General features: G+C 42.6%; 1 protein-coding gene across 1 annotated transcript; it reads right to left on the bottom strand.

Moving 5' to 3' along the window:
* Window positions 1-602: 602 nt before the first annotated feature.
* Window positions 603-22,197, bottom strand: LOC115129682 (cAMP-dependent protein kinase catalytic subunit PRKX-like). The gene is made up of 8 exons (XM_029660302.2): window positions 21,434-22,197; window positions 17,921-18,089; window positions 16,110-16,373; window positions 13,911-14,030; window positions 7,314-7,409; window positions 4,495-4,552; window positions 2,848-2,925; window positions 603-2,673 (listed from the first exon to the last, which is right to left on the bottom strand). Exons 1-8 carry the CDS (start codon window positions 21,597-21,599, stop codon window positions 2,548-2,550), a joined length of 1,077 nt encoding a protein of 358 aa, XP_029516162.1. The 5' UTR covers window positions 21,600-22,197; the 3' UTR covers window positions 603-2,547.
* Between the last annotated feature and the right edge of the window lie 422 nt (window positions 22,198-22,619).

The raw sequence follows: 22,619 nt of genomic DNA on the forward strand, positions 1-22,619 counted from the left end.
CTAATTACTTTCTTGAAATTATACCTTTTAGATTCATTTGGATGAATGAGAGCCTTTAAGAGAGGGGATAATGAAGCTCCTAAATCGATGACTGCTGTGCGGTTTAAAGTGTTCATGCACACACACAACTCAATTACAATGTTGTGTAGATACAGACTAGGCCGGTGAACTTGTAGACAAATTACCAACCGACTGAAACACTCCGAAAGCTCATTTGTCTGATGACTGGAAATAGTGGTAGCTAATACTTCTAAGGCCAGCTAAGAGCTATTGAATCATAGAGAAGATTAAAGGTTATGATACTCTTAATAGCGTTTGGCCAACCAGACAACCGTCAGTCACATCATCTACAGTATATACAAAACCAATGTGGAAATAGATAATCACATCCTATTCTGAATTACAAATCTATCCCTGGCTCCTACCACCACAAGTACTCTGATACATCTGAAATGATTACATCTGAAACGATTACATAGATGTAAGCAATATGGAGACAATTCTACCTAGCCTATCAGAAAGCGAAGTATTGCAATTGCTATTAATACATTACAATATATTACAATAAACACTTCGGAGAGGAAAGAGAATCGGTTGTTGAGTCAGTGGATAGGAGGTGTTTTTAATCCTGGTTGTGTGGATCTTTTAAACAGTATCTCAAGAAGTTAAATACAGTACTGCAACATTAACAATATGAAAAGGCCATACAAAGTTTGTAAGGTAGGCTGTTAAATAATAATTTTTAAAAATCTACACACTTTGACAAAAGGCATTGGTAAAATGGTATTGGGTATAAAATATAATTTGCTTGTATTGACCTAAAAGTACAGTATTTCTTCTTTCATATTCATTTTCTTTTTGCTAATACATAAACATCTTAAAAAAAGGCAAAAGGCTGAGGATTGTAAAGCAAATTCCCTAAGATACACAACAAAAAGATGCAAAGAAACAATACACGCATTGACCAAAAGTCCTAATTATTCGGTCCGTTTGGTGTAAACTCACACTGAGTATTGTTTCATAATTGGTTAAGAAAACTACATAAAACATTATATACAAGCAACCAAATTGTTCAATTCAAATAATTTAAGTTTACTAAAAGGGACACAAATGACTTAAGTGTTACTAAGTAAGTGTGAGAGACAGTTTGTGATTGTACTATGATGCGTCTAGTCATGATGTGCTTTCTACTGGACAGTGATATGATTGGTGGAGAGAAAACAAAAGTTTATTGGCTGCCTGAAGCCAACTTCCTGCTTGGCTATACATGAAACCAGCTGGAGATCTGTATTCTACAGTTCTTTATAGTACGTGAAAGAGACCTAGAGAAAGATAGACATACCAGTCAATATACAGGGACATTTCCTGTTATTGCGTGAACAGCAAAATAGGACAAAGTGGATGGAAGAAAAAGATGGGAGGAAACCCAATTCCACATATAGCAACTAGCTACACTTCTTCCACACAACAATTATTCCACGTATATCATTATTAACAGTCAATGTTTTCAACGGCACAGCTCAAGTATAAACAGTGTGTGTGATATAAATAAAGTTGGAAAAAGTACCACTAGCTTGTCAGGAGAAAAGAAGAAGACATACAGTATGTCACATCCAAAGGCACCTTTTACAAGTGCTTTTTGGTCTGGCCTTGATGCACACATGCACGGAAGTCTGGCCGATAGATAGCCAAGTACTTACAGCTCAAAATGACAAGTTTAACAGACTATTTGACTAGCGGCCAGTCAATAAAATGATATTACAAAGCTTGCTTGGCATGATATTGTAGTACGTTCCTGTACAAGTTTGCTACTTTCTCATTGACAAATATCCAGTACAATCTACTAAGTAAGGATGTAGTAACCACACATGTAAATTCCATTTACTGTACAGCTCAATACTGAGTCTACTGTATGCGTGATCATTTTTGGATCATAAGCTTTGCTCGGTTGGTTGAGTCCTACAAGTTCCAACAAAGAAAACTGGAACCTTTTTGGCCCAACAAAATATAAAAATTCCTGATTATTGCATTTGAAACATATTCATTTCAGTAACATTGTCCTTTGGTTCAAAGAGGACCATCATTTTATTTTTGCATAACAGGAGAAGGCTCAGAGAAACAAAGAAACTAAGGACTGAGGATTGAGGTTTTAGTTAAGTGGAAAAAAACTTTTTCAAACAAAAATAAATTAATGATAGATAAATAGTGTGGTGATATGATGACGCTTTTAGTTATTTTTAGGTAAATTCTCCCCTGCTCTTCCACCCAATGTGGAACACGTCAATGTCTTCAAGCAAGATAAAGTTCTGGGACATGGAAGCTTAGAAGTTCTCTTGCTGACCATAAAATGGTGACATCTCAGATGATTTACCAGTCCTTCCTTTATTCAGCAAGATCCAGAAGTCTTTCTATATATTTTTTCAACATCTAGAAGTTTAACTCACCTTTTCCAAGATCTAAACGTTCTCGAGTCTTTCTCTACAAGACCTATATGTTCTCGAAGTATTTCTGTCGTTACTTCCGCCTTTTAATTTTATTTTTTTTTTTTTAGAAGTTCTTGAAGATTTCTAAATCCTTTGCTGGCACAGGTGCATCTTTCTTCCACTCTTCCTCGGGGTAGGCATCAAAGTTAGACGTGTCACCTTCGTGGGACACCTTGGGAACTATGGGTGGCTGAGGGAACAAAAATAATGTGACGATGAATACATCAAAAAGAGCTAAAAAAGAAAACAAACAGGTGTGAGTCTAATGAAAACAGTATATGCTGAAAATAAAGTGTACGTTTTACGAGTGTTCCCATTGATGTGTCTGGATGATTGTGGGTGTAATATCGCCAACGTGACAGACCTTCAGTTTTCTCAGAGGTACACCATCCCAGTCTATAGACTTGAACCATCTGTGCTTTCTCACATCGTCTGCTCCGTTCTGCAAGAGAAGACACTGTGCATCAGAGCAGTCTGTGGGCGGTCTATTCGACACAATCTGGAATCAGGATAAATAAAGTATTTCTCTCGTCCGGAATAAACAGTTTGAAATAAGAATAATTAGAGCAAAACACTTCGTTCCTTCTAAACACTTTGTGGTGTCTGTGGTGATTCACCCGGTATACTGGGAGTGTGTGGCTAGACCCCTCCATGAGTCAGCTAGCTAGTCAGCTAACTAGCACATTTTCCTCAGAAAACCCTTTGAGGCACAAGTCAATAACAGACTGTGTGCTGAATTATGTGTATTTAATCATTGTGCTTACCAACAGTTGTTTTATTGAAAAGAGCCTTCATATACTCCCACATTGACTCTCATGCCTTTGAACGGTGTAATTCAAAACACTCAGACATCATCCTTCGATTGAACGTCAGTGCCAGACACATGCACGATTCCAATGAATGAATCATAAAATGGCGGTGGACTACAAGGACTAGAAGTCTGAAACAGATAAATACAAGTTGTTGTCTTTTTCTTCCACGCCGTCTTTCCATCTTAGGTGGATGAGTACAAACCAGGCCTGCGGTGTTCCTGAGGCATACACACACATACTGCACACAACGGTGGCAAGCAATCAAGGAACAATCAGTTCGCCATGAGAGTTAAAGATGTGCATGGCGTCTACTTTGGACCGCTCAGTGTCTCGTAGAATGGGCAGCATTGTGCAGTTCAAGAAATAAAATCCCTCCTGTTATGACGGGAGAGCCAATTCAATCACAGTGGTGTAAAAATACATTATTTCACACAAGAGGAATTACAGATCACTCCACTGAGTGACACAGCGTCCCAAATGGAACCCTATTCCCGACATAGTGCACTACTTTCAACCAGAGCCCTATGGGCCCTGTTCAAAGGCAGTGCACTATAAAAAGGGAATATGGCGTTACCAAGAGACCGTGTTCATTGTGGAGGGAGACTCCATTTCTCACTGTGCAAACACAGCTTCTCTGTTGCCTCCTATACATTTCCTGTGCAGATGGCTTGTGCATACTGGCTTCACTCCTACTACTACAGTGGACATCCTGGCTACCAGCAAGATGTAATTAATATTTGCATAGAATGCAGTCATGCTGAAATGCAGGACTAAGTAATGAACCGACACCCCATGTGATTAACTACTAAACTGACTTACTGACAGTGCATAGGAAGGGGAAATGCGTTTTTCTGTGATCCACCCTAAACCCCTGCCACCCCCTCCAACCCCTGCCACCCCCTCCCACCCCTATAACGGTGCAAACTACCTCTACAACAACTTCCTCTATGTATCCAGCTAATTGGAACCAAATGCAGACATTCAGTCACTTCCTAGGCCTTTTCCTTTTCCATCTCAGTGTTGAGAGGGTGACGTCAAACTGCAGAATTCTCACTCCACAACCTGCCGAGTGAACAAAATACTTGAAATTCTGTTTAAGTAGTACTGTGTATCTGTTCTCACGTAACGTTTTAGTATAGCTTGGGGTAATAAACCTTTCTGAAATCAAATCCCAATAGTGATTTGATCTTGAAACTCACCTTCATATTGCCTAACCTCCTGGCTCGGTCAATGACGAGGAACTTCTTGATGAGATCTCTGGAAAACAATAGAAAGACAGTCAGGTAGAGAGTTACAATGACTTCACACTAACAATCTATCTCCAGACAGCAGTGTGTGTGTGTGTGTGTGTGTGTGTCTGTGTGTGTGTTTTCAGACAGCAGATCTACTGCATGTCTGCAGTTTCAGTCAGAAGCCAAGAAGTCCATTTCAATCCAAAAAGCTGACAACAAGATGGATGAGCTTGGCCATTGGAACAACAGATAACCTGACGGACTCATAAAGGTGCCATGGGGTAACAGAGCGGTACATCCTATGTGTGTGTGTGTGTGTGTGTATATATATATATATATATGCGAGTTGCATCCAAACAGAAACATCTCTCGCTCTTGCTCTTTCCCTCCCTCTCTTTTAAATGAGGGAAAGTGACAGGTTTTAAAGTGAAACTTTTCACAACTATGAAGATGCTGGAGTAGGCATACTTTAAGGATGAATTTGTCTTTAAAAGGACAGTGTAAGTTTTCCGATGATATGCGGCCGGCGCTGACAGAGTGAGCTTTCAATAAAGCCGACGTGTATATTACAACCAACGAGATGCCAGCACAGACGTAAATATACTAGCCGAATATTGACCGTCTGCATTTTAGTGTCTTAAACCCAAACAACAACTTCACAATCCGACAGCCTCCGCTCTCATTCAGTGCCCTCTTTTACAGTTCCTAGGGCAAGGACTGAAATGGGGAAACAATCCGACTCCTATAATACTCCTTGGTCCTGGAACAAACTACAAAAGACTTTAATCAGAGTTTAAAGCTCTGATTAAAAGAAAATGTCACTGACCATTGTAATTGTATGTACCCACTGGCTACTTCCTGCTGACCTCTCGCTAGGTCTCCCTCACAAAAGACATTTCTAACATCAACAGTTTTTTTCCCTGGTTAAATAGAAATATGGTCATGTAGCCTGCCTTATGAAACGTTGAGGGGGAAATACAACTTTCCTTAACCCCAATTGATTGCCCATTCTGAGACAATTCTATCTTATGCAATCGACAAACAATGTCACTGTACATTTCTATGGAAATATACCACACAGCATGGCTTTTTTTCTGGATCAAAATGGGGCTTAGGCGGTGGGAGTGGCAGGAGCGTGGCAGTGGGCGTGGCCAATGGTGAAGTCACCAATCGACATTTTTGTGGAATTCTACGTATTTTGCCTTGTGGCGGAGATCGTTTGCTTTGTTGCAGTTTTAAAGCACATTTCCTGCAAATCTACACATTTTGCCATGACAAAAATACTCCTGAATGCATTGTTTTTTGAATTTTTGATTTTCCCCTGACTCGCTCGTTTTTATTTTGGTGATTGTTAGTCGACAGTTCTCTTATTTAAAAATACATAGGCCCATTATCTTTTCTTCATAGTTTATATCTGGTTTTAGTCGTTTAAGTTTACCCTGAAAACACTCCCCCCCCAATACTTTTTTATGCAGAAAGCCCTACACAGTGACGTTACTAAATACATAAAATTTTGAATGGCATATAAAACTTTACAATAAGCTGGCCTTACACCTGTTCAGTTATACTGTAACATGTCTTATCTTCTCTGCGATAGAAAAGAGTTACTGCAATGGACAGACAAACACAGCCAGAGCCAGAGCCAGGCAACTCTGATGGATGGATGGGAGTGGGTCAAAGTGACAGTGATATAGCTGGAGGGAATATTTTAAAAAGTCTGGTGACCAAAAGATAGACGGCTTAAGTGTTTGGGGGCTCTATTGTTAGTGTGTTATGTAGCAGCGGGACTGTGTGTGTGTGTGTGTGTGTGTGTGTGTGTGCGCGTTAGGTAACACTGTGTGTGTGTGTGTGTGTGTGTGTGTGTGTGTGTGTGTGTGTGTGTGTGTGTGTGTGTGTGTGGCCTCTCCCAGGTATCCGGTTGGGCCAGTGTGTCAGAGCTGATTGAGTGCGTCCCAGGCCCTCTCCTCCTAAAGCCGGTAATCTCTTCACATTACTCCAACCTCCAGCTGTTCTGAGGAGCAGTGTGACAGTTATGATGGGTTTAAAAGGACGAGTTCCAACTCAGCAGGGTGTGTCATTAGTGAGGGCCCGCACCCCACATTAGGCATAGCTAGCTCTTCATCTTCTGCATGGGAGGCAGATTGACCCGGTCGTTTGGGAGGATGGTTGCGCTGTGTGACGCAGCCGTTAGCGCGCACACACACACACACACACACACACGTAGATCAGTTGTCTGCGTGCGCGGGCAGGCACACACACGGTCTCACACACACACACGGTCTCACACACACACACGGTCTCACACACACACACGGTCACACACACGGTCACACACACACACTGGATAGGTTAAATATAGGATGTAGTACATTCCCAGATGCACATACACAACTAAAGATATTCACAATGCACCTCTGACAAATTCCAATTGTCAGGTCCTAATCATAAGTATTGGCAATAATTCATTTCCAAAACACACGGTTTGTTATGGGTAGAGAGTGTGTGGTGGTGAATGCGGTTGTTTCCAATTACAGTCTGGAGAAAGACTTCTCTCAGGAGCATTTTGTTTCCTGCTTGCCAAGACCTAAATCAAAAAATCTGATTGAAATGTGATGTGAAAAACAACTTCCATAAATTCTCCTCTCAAGTTGAAATGATATAAGACGGCTTATCGTATATTATGTATCATAATGGAATACATTTGTGCCGAGGTAGTGGTAGACTTTGGCTACTTTCCCTCCATGATTTCACCCACAATCCCCTGTGCTTGGGTGTGTGCGACTTACTTTACATAGAAATCCAGATGCCGCGGGAATTCCAGCTTTCCGGCGAGGATCTTCTGATAAATACCAAAAGGATTGTCATCAAAAAACGGTGGGTACCTGGAGGGAAAAATAAAAGAACATGTCAGAAAACAGTCATCGCTCCTCAACCTTCAAAATGTTTGCTCCTATTGGCAAACACACACAAATTATATATTTTTTTAAATCACTGTGTAAAAATAGCATCAAAAGCCAGGTTTCCATCCAACAGATTTTTGCGAGTCAAGTACGTCAGATTAAAATGTCACGACAGGCTTGATGGAAACAGCAAATTTGTCGGTAAACTTTCTAAATGTCCGCCAAGCAGAATACGCTATACAAGATGTGTCTGTAAAATTGATTGGGCGAGAAATGGCAGTGGAAATGCTTTCATGGCGCAAACATTGACAGCCATTATACTGAAGTAAACTTAAGTGTCAAAACGGTGATATTTGGTGTGGCTCAGTTGGTAGAGCATGGCACTTGTAACGCCAGGGTTGTGGGTTCGATTCCCACAGAGGTCCAGTATGAAAATGTATGCACTGGCTCTGGATCATCGGCTAAAGAGCGTCTGCTAAATGAAACGTCCTCCCACTACGGCCTGGGAAAGCATGCAGTTTATTAGATTACAGATGTGATGCTGCTGTTCGACAAATAATCTCTTTTTTGTCCATTACAATCTCATAATTATGTTGCCTACCCGCACTCTGTGAGCTGTCGACTAGAGCCCAGCTGTCAAGACCAGAGTGGGCACATTTGCTATACAAAGCGCAACATTTGTTTGTGACAAAAACCATCAGTAGAGTTAAAAATGAGATGGAAACCCATTTACCTGTATTTATTTGTCGGTACATGGGAATTTAACCGCAAAAGTGATTTTGATATGTCCGACGCCACCACGCACAGCTTGTTATCCGCAACAAATCAATTGGATGAAAACACATCTGCGGCGGGAGAATGCACATATTATTTTTATGCAGATTGTTGGATGGATGGAAGCTATAAACAGAAAATTGAAAGGGCTGCACTAAAGTACACGACAACACAAAGCAGTGAAACACATGAACCTACAGTTTTGTGTGTGTGTGTGTGTGTGTCTGCGCACATGTATGAACACACTCGCCCACGTCTCTGTGCAGTACAGAGCCGTAAGCTCCTCAGACCAATCAGCTGCATTCTGGTGACTCTTGATGGTTTAATGGTGAATGCTTCCCCAGCACCACTCCAGCCTGGACAAGCCATTAACCGTGCAGGCCGCGTTACATAATGGGCCAGGCCAGCCGAGCTAAACGCATTACACATGCAGCAGACAGACGGATAATCACACCAGTTTGTCACAGGGGCTGCCGAGCTGAGCCTGTCAAAATGGAATCGGAAACCTCCTCCAGTGGAATGGGGGCCTGGAGGCTGTTAGATGTGTAACACAAAACAAAAGTAACGCAGGTCAACTAATGTTGATTACCTATCGTTACCAGTGAGATTCCAGTAACCAAATCACATTATACAATATTGCTATTTTATTTTATTTTACCTTTATTTAACCAGGCAAGTCAGTTAAGAACAAATTCTTATTTTCAATGACGGCCTAGGAACAGTGGGTTAACTGCCTGTTCAGGGGCAGAGCGACAGATTTGTACCTTGTCAGCTCGGGGGTTTGAACTCGCAACCTTCCGGTTACTAGTCCAACGCTCTAACCACTAGGCTACCCTGCCGCCCCTATATGTTTAAGTTGACAGCCATTACAAATCAGCTGCCAGAAGCTGCATGACGAGCAGTTTATTTTGAGCCAATCAGAACTCAATATTCTCTTAGTCCCTCTCCTAACCTCACGCTCTACACCAGTTGGCGCCAACATGCATAAAAAAAAGATTTTAAAAAGAGCTAGAACGGAATGTGAAGAGCTACCGCCATTCCATGGAAGATAAAACTACATTTCAAATTGTTGAGAAGTTGTATGAAACTGAACTAAAAAGAGAGACCTGGATATTAACACTCACTTATTTATACAAATGAGCTGTGAAGGGATTGAGGGAAAGATTGACGCCAGGATTTGGTCAGGTTTTTTGTGTGACTATGGATTCATTTTCACCAAGGATGGCGAGCCGCCCGAACCCAGGACATCAATAAGAAGATTTGCATGCAAAGATTTCTTTTCCTTGGAGAACACCGAATTTGCACTGCCAACTATGGTGTGGTAGGATTTTTCTTGCAAGACATCATTGCATCATACATTGCAGTGGGATTGTTTTAAGCACATGCTACACTTAAAACGCCTTACGGTGTTTATTGATAGGCACAGTCACGCACATTTGATTCCATGTCATAGTGGTTTATAAGTCCGTATTTGTCAATTGGGTTGTGTTTTTCTGTGGATTCATGTTTACTGTATTTCTATTGAACAATGAAATCTGAGTGACCGTCAGATTAAGATAGAGTTGGGTGGGCCCTAGTAAACTATAGGCAGGATGTACGGCCGATATCCAAGTCTATTGTGCTATTGATGCATTTCATTCATATTGAGTTCATCGTACAAATTTCACATATCAATATTTACTCAAGGTGATTCATTCTTTTGAAACTATTTTTATTTATACAAGCCGGCATTCTCTTCCTAAATTATTCAAGTTATGTGGTTTTCATTTCTCCGTACTGCTCCAGTAGCGAACCTGGTCCAATAGAGTTTAAGCTTAAACATACAGTAGTCCATAGTGTTAAGCAATTGTTACATAAAAAGCCTGAGAGAATTGTGTCATAGATTCATTGAAGTAAGACGGTCAGACGAAAGCCAGATAAGACACATTGCCAACGATCAAAGGTTGAACTGCATCATGTGACCAGGGCACGCATCAGTCAAAACCTGTCAATAAACTGAAATGACTAATACAAACAGGATAAGGAAGGGATAAATAATGTCCGGTAATGATTTTTTTGGTCATGACCTGAGATCAGAATAAAGTCCTCCGGAGAAGCTCGTTGCCAAGGGGAATGTGATGTCTTAAGCAGGGACAGGTCTCTACAGTGAATGTCAGAGCAGAAGGGAGGGGGGGAAGAGTCTGGGCGTTGGTAGAATACGAAGGGAGCCAAAGGATGAATCAACAGAGAGCTGCTGTTCTAATGGCTCCTCCTCTTACTGGATGGTAGAGAGAGAGGGAGGGAGGCCAAGTGCAGACTACCCCCCCAGGCTACCACCGTGCTCCCCCAGGTACCCCCGCCAGCCTGCCGGTAGATTAGTCTAGGTCCCCGGTGATGGACAGTGAGAGCCTAGAGACTCGGCTCCTCTTATGCAACAGTAACCTACGGTTTACGTAACACCTGAGGTGTCGCCAAGATTCCACAGGGAGGAGGATGGGGAAGAGGAGCGGATGGAGGATACGGTGAAAACAGGATAAATCAAAACAGGGAACTACTAACATGTTTAGCAGTAGGAGTTAGGATCGTCTGTATGTAGGAGTAGGCCTCGGTGTTTATTAGTAAGAGTTAGGATAGTCCGTATGTAGGATAGGCCTAGGTGTTTATTAGTAAGAGTTAGGATAGTCCGTATGTAGGATAGGCCTAGGTGTTCAGGAGTAAATTTAAAACTAGCACAGCTACAGCAAGAATCGACAAGAAGACTCTCAAGAATATCCATCTTCCATATATTGTAGAAAAACAGTTAGGCCGATAAGTCGAGAAATTAAAACGGTTTCCGGTTCACATGGACCTGGAGTAGGCTACATTGACCAGATAAGATGTTGTGATGTGAGGGAGGACCACACACAAAGACAGGGCGGTTTCCATTAAGGAGGGCAGGCTCCCCCTCCAGGCAGGATTAGATACAGGATGATACAAGCCTACTGGCCTGTCTATGTGTGTCGGTGTGTGTGTAAGATACAAGCGGGCTGGACTGAGTGTGTGGAGTTAAGTGCACAGGTGACCTTGTCATGACTATTCCCAGAAGTCAGGACCCTGGGGCGGATGGATGTCTGAGTGCGTAAACCTACCACACCACGTAACTTTCAGAAGCCCCCCTCTACATTCTTCCACTACGGAAGCTACAGGACCTTTGACAAAACGGTTACGCGGCAGTCAACCTTTAGGGCGCGTTGTTCTGAAGGGAGCTTTTGTCTCCTGGAGCGCCGAGTGTGTGCGCACACTTCAAAAGGCCAGTGTGACGAATGGTATGGAGAAGGTCACATTTTTCTTCACTAGAAGCCAAGGCCACTGAATTCTCCACGGGTACATGAAAAGACTAGGGTGAGGTGAAGAGGCACGTACAGAACGACCTCTGATTCACTGACAACTTCCCTACCACTCTTGTCGAGTCGCAGGTTTCTATATTCATATAGATTTAATCAATATGTAAAATACTAAAAAATATTTAATAAAATTAACATTCTAGGCCCATCAACTTTGATTTTATTCAAAAGGCGTAGATATGAAGTCAAATCTCAGATTTAACATTTTGACCCACTCCGGGGACAAGGGCTATGCTACATTTCCATAGCAAAACAAACAAACACACACAAACCCATCCTGTGTACTGTACCGAGGTCATAATAACTAGTGCCCTCTAGGGGCGCCTAATTCACATGATAGGGAGTGGTTCCCAACCTTTTTTCGGTTACTGTACCATCAACTGAATTTTGCTCAGCTGGAGTACCCCTGATTTACCCCCTCATGTCCATTTTACCAGTAGGCCTATGGTCTCCTGAGTCTTCTCAAGTACCCCCTGTGGATAGGCAAAGTACCCTCAGGGGTCCTAGTACCCCTGGTTGGGAACCTCTGTGATAGTGTTATGTTCAGTATGCTATCAGAGCCCTCCTCGCTTGCTTCCGTGGATTGTATGAGCCAACGCATTATCTATGTAATATTATAAACCGGGTGGTTCGAGCCCTGAATGCTGATTGGCTGACAGCCATGGTATATCAGAAGGGTATACCACAGGTATGACAAAACATTTAATTTTTCCTGCTTTAATTACGTTCGTAACCAGTTTATCAATAGCAATAAGGCACCTCAGGGGTTTGTGTGATATATGGCCAATATACCACGGCTACGGGCTGTATCCAGGCACTCCTCGGTGCGTCGTGTGTAAGAACAGCCATTAGCCGTGGTATACTGGCCATATACCACACCCCCTCGTGCCTTATTGCTTAATAATATGGCACTTGGCAGACACTTATCGACTCACAGTTCAGTGAGTGCATACATAGGCTACATATACTAGGCTAAATATGTAGGGCCTAGGCTATGTGACGCCTGCAGAAATGCATGTGGATTATAAGCAAAAAGCAAGCGCTTAACTCATGTGTAGGCTGGGCTATATAGAACAAATCATTTAACTTGGTACACTCGTCTCAAAGAGGAGCGGAAGAGCAGCCGGCCACATGAGTGATGCTATATGAGTCATTTATTCATTCAAGGCCAGTGTACTCTACAGAAGCACTGCTGAATTAGGATTTCTATAGACACCAGGCCGCAGATGTACCATAGCTAAATGGCCCAGCACCACTGCCTCTGTTCCAAATGGCACCCTATTCCCTATGTAGTGCACAACATTTGACCAGGATTCTGTTCAAAAGTAGTGCACTACTTAGGGAATAGGGTGTCATTTGGAACACACCCCGGCGTCGTCGTTAAGCTATGGTACAACTACGGCCTGTCTATACAAATCCTATTTCAGCAGTACTTCTGTAGGCCTTGAATTAATGAGTGACTGAGTGGGGTTCTCAGACGAGAGAGCATAGCTTTAAGGCACCAGAGTTTGTTATTATGAAACCTTGGTCTCCACAGATCACGCACGTGGAAATGTGTCAGAATAAGTTACCTTAGACCTTTCTTCAATCTGTAACCTTCCTTTCATCCTTAAGACCGTCCACCTCTGTCATCACAGAAACAAAAGGCAGGCTGGTCTTGGAATTAATCCCACTACAGAGTGACGTAACCTCATGAGGTCAACTCTCCGAATAACAGCACACTTGTCACTCCATTGACTCGCCACAGACATTCTGCTGGATACTACCCAATGTTCATAGACAGAGCCAATTGTCCATAGAGGATATACACTCTTCATACATACTACTACACTAGGAAGGGGTCTAGTTTATTTCAATTCAGGAAGTAAACTGAAATTCCGATTTCAATATTTTGTAATAAAAATCAATGAGGAGAAATGGAATGTTAGTTTACTTTCTGAATATAAATTAAATTGACCCCAAACCCTGCTACTAACACCCAGTCATCTTGTCCTCTGGTGGACTGGAGCCCCCTGGTGTTGAATCCTGCCATGTCAGGGGACATTACAGTATTCAGTTAAACCCCTGCTACTAACACACATTCATCTTGTCCTCTGGTGGACTGGGGCCCCCTGGTGTTGAACCCTGCCCTGTCAGGGGACATTACAGTATTCAGTTAAACCCCTGCTACTAACACACATTCATCTTGTCCTCTGGTGGACTGGGGCCCCCTGGTGTTGAACCCTGCCCTGTCAGGGGACATTACAGTATTCAGTTAAACCCCTGCCCAGTCAGGACTCATGACACCAGTGTTCAGCTCAACACCAGTCCTTCCCATTCAGTCAGAGGATAGGACACTACTACTCACCCAGCCAGCATCTCAAAGATGAGGATCCCCAGGGCCCACCAGTCCACCGCCCGGCCATGTCCTTTGCTCTGGATGACCTCTGGGGCCAGGTACTCCGGGGTTCCACACAGAGTCCACGTCCTGGATGGAGAGACACCGAAAGAGACAAAAGAGAAACAATATCCGTTTGAACTACTTCAATTCTAGATGTTACGTTACACCAACAGAACACAGGAACATGCGCACACATACAACGCTTATTTTGGCTGTGTGGCCAATCATGTCTGACTGATGATCCTTCTAAGCCTAGGTTTCCCCAAGGGTCACCCTGCACGCAGCACACACACTGCACATTCCAATGAGTTCACCCTAGAAGAGGAGACTTCTGTTACATACAGGGAAGGACGACCCCAGTCTTGTGAAGTAATCACCCTGCCGTTTTATAGTAGTGTCCTGTATGTAGGTTGCTCTCACAATAGTATCAGCTGTCAGTCGACTGGTCCTTCAGTCAGTAGTAGTGTCGCCTATGCAGGCTGATCTCACAGTAGTATGTACACTGATATGGTATAACTAACATGTGTGTAGCCTGATCTCACAGTACTATCAGATGGTATTTGGATCCAACAGAGTGACGGAGCTTTAGTTTGCTGGAAGGATTGGTTCTGGTTGTGTTATTGGTAGATCAATGTCTTTGGTTCAATAGTACAGCTGATTAACTGTATGGAGGACATATAAAACCCTGGATCACTATAATCAGGCCAGGGAGAGAATCTAAACTGGGGAGCAGAATATGACACAACAAATTATCATTTTTATCAGTTGTTCTAATGTTCTGAATAAAACATTTATAAAAAAATGGCCCTCTGGAATATAACTCTTGTTCAGTTGCCGTGGTGATGGTTCATTTGTATGCAAATAGTTACTCTGTTTAAGGGGCAGGCTCAAGGTCCCTGATTTAATTTCCATCTTTATTATACATTTTGAAGTGAACGAGAACGGGACACTTTGGTTGCAAATGTGGAAAATGCAGCTTGCATTGTAATTATAGATTTTTTTTTGTCGCATTGAAACCTTTATCAGATAGGCATACAGTACCTACCTCAGACGCAGAGTACTCTCTGGACAGAGTGCTGCTCTACGACTGGGTAAGTTAGTCTCATAAACCGGTAACCTCTGAGCACATCCTAGAACCTAAAGCGGGTTCATTCTATTGTGCCAGTAGGTGGCACTGTGGAAGCATCAACAGTGTGGTGTGATAATGTTTCACCTTCTAAACTGATCACACACACACACACACACACACACACACACGGCAGCCAGCTCGCTCATTCGTTTGTTCTTCACACTCTCGCCGCATTCGAGGCAATTTCTTTTGCCTTCCATTTCTTTAAGTGGGTCACAAGTTGCACATCAGAGACACATCTACTCTAACTCTGTTTTACTCTCCCGGCCAGAGAAAATGTAATCTTAGTCCATTCTGTTTACATGTCAGTGGGTCAGGTTTGTGTACAGCGAGGCTCCCTGCAAAACACTAGCGCTACTGCAGTATCACTACGCTACTGCACTGCAGATACAAAACTCTTTTAACCGGAGTGCTGCAGCCTTCCAATCCTACTGAGGTTACCGAAGAGGACTAGCTGCTTGTAACGCGAATATAAAAACAAAATAACGGCAATTTCATCTCAGCTCTGCATTTTTCCCTCATGTTTTGGGATTCCGTCTTAGAGCGAGGATTCCCCTCCATACATTCTGTGAATATTGTATGCCTGTGTAATATAACAACTCCCGGAAGGATATCTATATCCCTACTGTGCCAATCAGGCAAATGTGTCAGTATGGCTACAATTCCTAAACGTGATATAGCCTTACAATGAGACAGAAAAACAAACAGCATTCACTCCCGCAATTAACATGGCAGTCTAATAATATCCTGGTTATGACTTGTTAGGGGGCATAGTGTCTAACAATTAAGGATGTCCTGGCTGTGCAGTACACCTGCTCCCAGATGGAATGATACCTGTGGGGACGAACAGCTCATACTGGGACGCTGCTCTGCGGCTGACCCTGTGCTGCTTCCAGTCTCTTGGGTATGCGTTTCTGTGTGTGTGTGTGTGTGTGTGTGTGCGGTCTCAGGGAGGCTGGAAATATAATAACACCGTCCACAGAGACATTTCCGTCTCGACGGACAACAAAGTTGCACTCTACGGCATGACATCATACCTGTCCGAGAGCTTCTTAGCGAAGCCGAAGTCCGTGAGGCGGATGTGTCCCTCGCTGTCCAGCAGTATATTCTCCGGCTTCAGGTCTCGGTAGACGATCTCTTTGGAGTGGAGGTACTCGATGGCACACACGATCTCCGTGGAGTAGAAGAGGCCCGTGGTGTTGCTGAAGCGCCCGCGGCTACGGAGGTAACTGAACAGCTCCCCGCCTGGAACGTAGTCCATCAGCATGTAGAGTAAACGATCGTCATGGTGGGTCCAGAACCTGGAAGGTATGAAGAGGAAGTAAACACACTGGTACATTTGAACAAGGTGACTCTATTCAAACACAAATATTTGTCGGGTAACAGTGGTTGGATGTAAGAGAGCTAAACTACACGGTAGTCTGGGCAGTGTTTGCTCAGCTTACAGTATGTGGCATGGACCTTGTCAAAACAGTTGTAGAGGACAAGTGGAAAGTGGCCCTGTGTGGCTTAGTCGGTAAGAGCGTGGTGCAATCAACACCAAGGTCGTGGGTTTTCAATACCCCTAATCACATACATATAATAGAAACGTAAACACTCACTGTAGGAGAGGTCACCTTGGAAAAATACTTCTGCTTAATGGCACATGTATTATTTATACACTACCGTTCAAAAGTTTGGGGTCACTTAGAAATGTCCTTGTTTTTGAAAGAAAAGCAAATTTTTTGTCCATTAAAATAACATCAAATTGATCAGAAATACAGAGTAGACATTGTTAATGTTGTAAATGACTAGTGTAGCTGGAAACGGCTGATTTTTATGGAATATCTACATAGGCGTACAGAGGCCCATTATCAGCAACCATCACCCCTGTTTTACAATGGCAAGTTGTGTTAGCTAATCAAAGTTGATCATTTTAACAGGTTTATTGACCATTAGAAAACACTTTTGCAATTATGTTAACACAGCTGAAAACTGTTGTTCTGATTAAAGACGCAATAAAACTGGCCTTCTTTAGACTGAGTATCTGGAGCATCAGCATTTGTTGGTTTGATTACAGGCTCAAAATGGACAGAAACAAAGAAATTTCTTCTGAAACTCGTCATTCTATTCTTGTTCTGAGAAATGAGGGCTATACAACGCGAGAAATTGCCAAGAAACTGAAGATCTCGTACAACGCTGATTACTACTCCCTTCACAGAACGTTGCAAACAGTCTCTAACCAGAATAGAAAGAGGAGTGGGAGGCCCCGGTGCACAACTGAGCAAGAGGATGAGTACATTAGAGTGTCTAGTTTGAGAAACAGAAGCCTCACAAGTTCTCAACTGGCAGCTTCATTAAAGAGTACCTGCAAAACACCAAGGTCAGCATTCCACTGTTGACGTTGAGACTGGTGTTTTGCGGGTCCTATTTAATGAAGCTGACAGTTGAGGATTTGTGAGGCACCTGTTTCTCAAACTAGACACTCTAACTTGTCTTCTTGCTCAGTTGTGCAAAAAGTGTTTTCTAATGATCAATTAGCCTTTTAAAATTATAAACTTGGATTAGCTAACAACTTTCCATTGGAAACCAGGGGTGATGGTTGCTGATAATGGGCCTCTGTAAGCCTATGTAGATATTCCATTAAAAATCTGCCGTTTCCAGCTACAATAGTCAGTTACAACATTAACCATGTCTACACTGTATTTCTGATCAATTTGATGCCATTTTAATGGACATAATTTTTTGCTTTTCTTTCAAAAACAAGGACATTTCTAAGGGACCCTAAACTTTTGAATGGTAGTGTATATTAAATCCATCTCCAGCAGATCAGTGGCTGATGATGGTGTTGAGGTGATCAGACACTCACAGTCTGATGAGGAAGGGGTGGTTGACTTCGGTCAGGACTTCCTTCTCGTTGTGGACGTGCTGCTCCTGCTTGAGCCGGATCACGTCAGGGATCTTCATAGCCTTTAGAGCGTAGAACGCCCTGCTCTTCTTGTCTTTCACCAGGAACACCCTGCCAAAGGTCCCTGTGCCTGAAGCAAGGAGAGGAACAGTCATTAGACAAGGCGTTAAGTTCTCTGTCACACACACACACACACCCAAATGTCATAGAGCAACATTCAATTCAGATTATTTCTGCAACAAATCAACCACAATTATTTTTTACATAACACTTATTTTTCTTAATACTGCATTGTTGGTTAAGGGCTTGTAAGTAAGCATTTCACTGTAAGGTCTACACACCTGTTGTATTCGGCACATGTGACAAATACAATTTGATTTGATAATCAAGAATTGATCTGTGGTTATGTCAGATCATGACATCAGAATGCTATATTTGCAATGTTTTTGACATTCAATTATCTCTGACATGTCTTTAACCCGTCCATCAATTAAAGAGGTTGAATCTGGAAGAACTGGCCAAGATTCCTTGAGTTGTCTTCTCACTCTTTCACAAGTCTGAGCTCATTATTTCAGGTCAACAATTCAGATTGTTTCTCTATTCCCATCTCCAGGTCAAGAGGAGTACAAAATAACACCCTATGTCTAGTCATATTTCACTGTGAGTAAGGAGAGAGGGAGTAGACAAACAGAGCAAACAGAGAGATGGACTCACAATCCCCCGATAGAGTCATGGAATGTTGGCTTCTAGCACGTTTGGGCTTACCTCGTACAAGGGGTCTTTGTCCTTCCCTGTTCTCAGTCTCCATGGTAATCTAATAGGTGCAAGCAAGCAAACAAACAAAGCCCAAACCCTTTCTTTGTCTTTTTACTCATCATTTTTTTTTTTTTTTTAAACCTTTATTTAAATAGGCAAGTCAGTTAAGAACAAATTCTTATTTTCAATGGGCAGAACGACAGATTTGTACCTTGTCAGCTCGGGGGTTTGAACTTGCAACCTTCTGGTTACTAGTCCAACACTAACCACTAGGCTACCCTGCCGCCCCAATATATGATAAGACAGAGGTTAGACAACGGTCAGGTTTGACACTGAGTTCAGCTGCGCTCCTATATCTGAAAACATTGCTGGTGTAATATTTCGCCTCAAGGCAGATATGTTCTTGTACACTCAGCACAATCAGATGGATATTCTATGGATGTTTGTCCTCTCCTCGTGGGCCTAGTACTACTTATCTAGAGATTCCCAACAAGCAGGCTTTAGGCCGACACTACTAAAGCACAAAAAACAGCAAAAGAAAATATTTTATATTGAGCACCTTGCTCAATATAAATGAGCTAATAATGACATGTGCGTAGTCTTTAGGCAACAGCTCAATCAATATTTTGTTTCTATTCAGAAGGAACCCTTGCCGCAGAAGCCAACTGTCTAGAGAGATTAGGACTACTACCTGTCTGCACAGTAAAGACATATGGAAATGTCATTTTCCGATCACCGTTTGTTGCTCCCTCAAGTAGCCTAATCTTCCTGTGGAAGCAACTGACAGTTTTCTTCCGCTGATTTTGTAGCTCCTGTTGCATTTTTACATGTGTGCATATATATACTATTTTCATCAAATTGAGTGATTACCACCAGAAATGTCCCATGATTTTGGACATGTGACACAGGTTTTCCCCTGCAAGTAGGTCACGCCTGGTTTGTCCTTTTCTCTCCAATAGAGCAACGCCTGAGGCAAGGTGATATGCACCAAATACTGCACTGATTACTTGAACAGTGTACTGAATACTGAAGTGTTTCCAAAAAAAGAAAGAAAAACAGCTAGGCTATGTGATAACAAATGGCACAAAATGGATGCTTCTCTCAACACCAACGTGAGGTATGTTTCATGGAAACAAACCAGAGATCTAGCTAACTTGGAAAAGAAGGGTAAAATAGCTAACCTATTTTTTCCCTCCACACCTGAATCGAATCAATTAGTGAGAAACAGTGACACTTATTTTCAAAGCTACGGTGTGTTATTTGGTCAGATTCTTGGTCTGCTGGATGCTAGCCTACATGTATTTGAATAGAATACAGAATGTTTATTGTTCTAATTTTGTGGGAGCAGAAATAGATAGGCCCGTGTTTTTATTTGATTTGAATGGCACTACATATTTGATGGAACAAGGCCAGACGTGGAATAATATGCGCATAGCTTGTTGATGCTACTCAATGCACTTGGCCAGCGGCCACGTATCTTGATGTAGGCTTAGGACTCACCGTTTTTTGCCTCAGCACCAGAAAACATTTCATATGCACGAAAGATGGGCAATGCCTGTAAGCTTCAAATGTCACGCAAGAGCCAGGTGCCTCATTATTTCAATGACCATTAGACAAAAGCAGTCCTCAAGACATGTAACTGATTTGCCATAAGCAGTAAATCCCTCTCATCATCATCTAACAAAAGGTTTTGCATATTGGATGATTTTATCTTGGGATTTTAAGCTTCATGCTTTCCCTGATCACGTGGGCTTAGAATGAGATGGGAATTCTCTATTAGCCAAGTGTCCTCCTCGTCATGAATCAAATATGAGAGCGCTGTAAAAGACTAAGTGGTTTTTGTGATCAGAAGCCTGTGTTCAGTCTTGAAGTAGTGCATGTTGTTTTAACATTCTTGGTTTCTGGCATTAGACTCACCACAGAGTGGACTCCACCCATGTGAGAAGAAAAACTGTTCAACAGCTGAGTCTGCTGACACATTACCCATGCAGTGAAAGGACTTACATGCCCAGACAAGAGTGAGCAGAACCAAACATGAACTTTGACATTCACAGGGCACTGCTCACAATAACAACAGGAACATCTGACACCTCACCTTACTAATATAGCTAGTTCCTTTTTTTTACAAAAAAAAAAATATACTCATCCTCTCTAAACTCATGCAAAGGGTTTCAATGTAGCAAAAGTATGATAAGGAAAGTAAGAGTTTTCTCCATTAAGCTTTCCCTTCTCAAGCTGGTTATTCCACGTGTGCAATGAAACCATTAATCCTTCTTGATCCCTGAGATGCACACAGATATTTCCCCTAATGACATGTTAGCAACTGTGTGGAATCATGAATTCCTCAATGATTGGCCACAGAGCGGGCCATAAACCTATGGGTGAGCTTGACTGAAACCGAGAACGTCCTTGTCCACTTCCGGTTGACAGATTAAGTAGCAGAGCGAACAGAGTCATGACAGCTATTTTCTGACTCAAGAGCTGAATGATGTTTCATGGTCAGCATATCTCCATGTCGAATTCCATGAAATGGCTGATCACATAGTCGCCTTGGATTTCATTGCTTGTGCTGTTCTGCACGAGCCACACATGTACCAGTAGTAGCTTATGCCCTATAGCCTAGTTGATAGGCCTGGATAGTGTGAGAAGCCCTGTGATAGACAGACCAGTTTCACCAGTGTGTGTACTGTAACATACTGTCTTACTGCCTAAACTTACCAACTGTGGAAATGGTGTCCAGGTCATCGAGCGAGTATGTCCTGTTGTTCAACGTTAACGATGCTGCTCCGGCCAACAATATGGGACTGCTCGCGCAGGTCTTGGCACTCTCGCGAATGGAGTTGCTTTCATTAATGATCCCAACCTTTGCCTTTGTTGATGCCATTTTCCGTATGCATCCAAATGTAGCTATGCTAGCAATCACTTTAGCCACTTTACCAAACCGGTTTCGCCGAGGATAGATAGCCAATGACGACTACAGTAGCCAATTCTCGAGATCAGTGTCCGCCTTATTCCCTTATACCAACTACGGTTTTAAATCAAATCTGGCTACTTCCCTTGGACAAGCGAGCATCTTATTTGTATTGATTGCTGGAAAACAGGTGACGATCATATCCATGCGGAATCGCATGATGTAGCTCGAGCGGTCACTGCTGTCAAATGCAGAAGCGAGCTAGCCATAGCAAACGGAGTAGCTACAGCTAAACACAAAAGAAAAGCATCCCACACCTCGCGTCTGAATGAATGACCAACGTTAGCTAGCTAATGTCAAACTACAAACTCATACTGCCCGTTTTCGTACGAGCCTCCGCTTGAGTAGTTAGGGGGTCTCGTGTTGTCTCGCTAGCTTAACTTCCGTCCTAGGAAGCTAGTTGGCTAGCAAGAAAGATATGAGACATTTAAATAATTTACTTCTCTCCTTCGTTCGCAAGTAGAACCTCACCCAGTTGAACAACACACAGACAGGGCAAGGGAGAAGTGGGGATGCTTTGTGTTGACAAAAAACAGACCAATGACTAAACACCCCATGTGCAAATTAAACCAATGGTATGATTAAAGGGGCGGAGACCCGTTTGACAGACAGCTGGAAAACGGCCGTAAATTTTCTTTCCACATGTAGTTTGAAGACATGCCACTCAAATGAAACACGGTCTGCTTTCCACTGTGAGATTAGACTGATACAGACAGTAAAGAGTACAAGTACACAGCACTAGCTAAATGTAGTCTAAATCTCAAATTGCAAGGTTTTAGATAGCGAACTAATCTCCACTTTCTCTGTAAACCCTTGACACAGTGAAACCTGAAAGCTCTGAGTAATGGGGTGTGTATTACTTACTCATGGACTGCGGTGGGGATGAGAAGGTGTGGGAGTGACTAGTGGAGTGCCTCACTGCCTTCTCAATTT

This window comes from Oncorhynchus nerka, linkage group LG5 (genome assembly GCF_034236695.1).
Source record: "Oncorhynchus nerka isolate Pitt River linkage group LG5, Oner_Uvic_2.0, whole genome shotgun sequence".
Classification (NCBI taxonomy): domain Eukaryota; kingdom Metazoa; phylum Chordata; class Actinopteri; order Salmoniformes; family Salmonidae; genus Oncorhynchus; species Oncorhynchus nerka.

Excerpts from the sequence above, each read along its gene's own strand:
- LOC115129682 (XM_029660302.2), bottom strand. The coding sequence starts at position 21,599 with ATGGCATCAACAAAGGCAAAGGTTGGGATCATTAATGAAAGCAACTCC. Across the intron at positions 16,374-17,920 it reads CACCCCTTCCTCATCAGACT|GTTCTGGACCCACCATGACG; the intron begins GTGAGTGTCTGA and ends CATACCTTCCAG. Across the intron at positions 2,926-4,494 it reads GGAGGTTAGGCAATATGAAG|AACGGAGCAGACGATGTGAG; the intron begins GTGAGTTTCAAG and ends CTTCTCTTGCAG.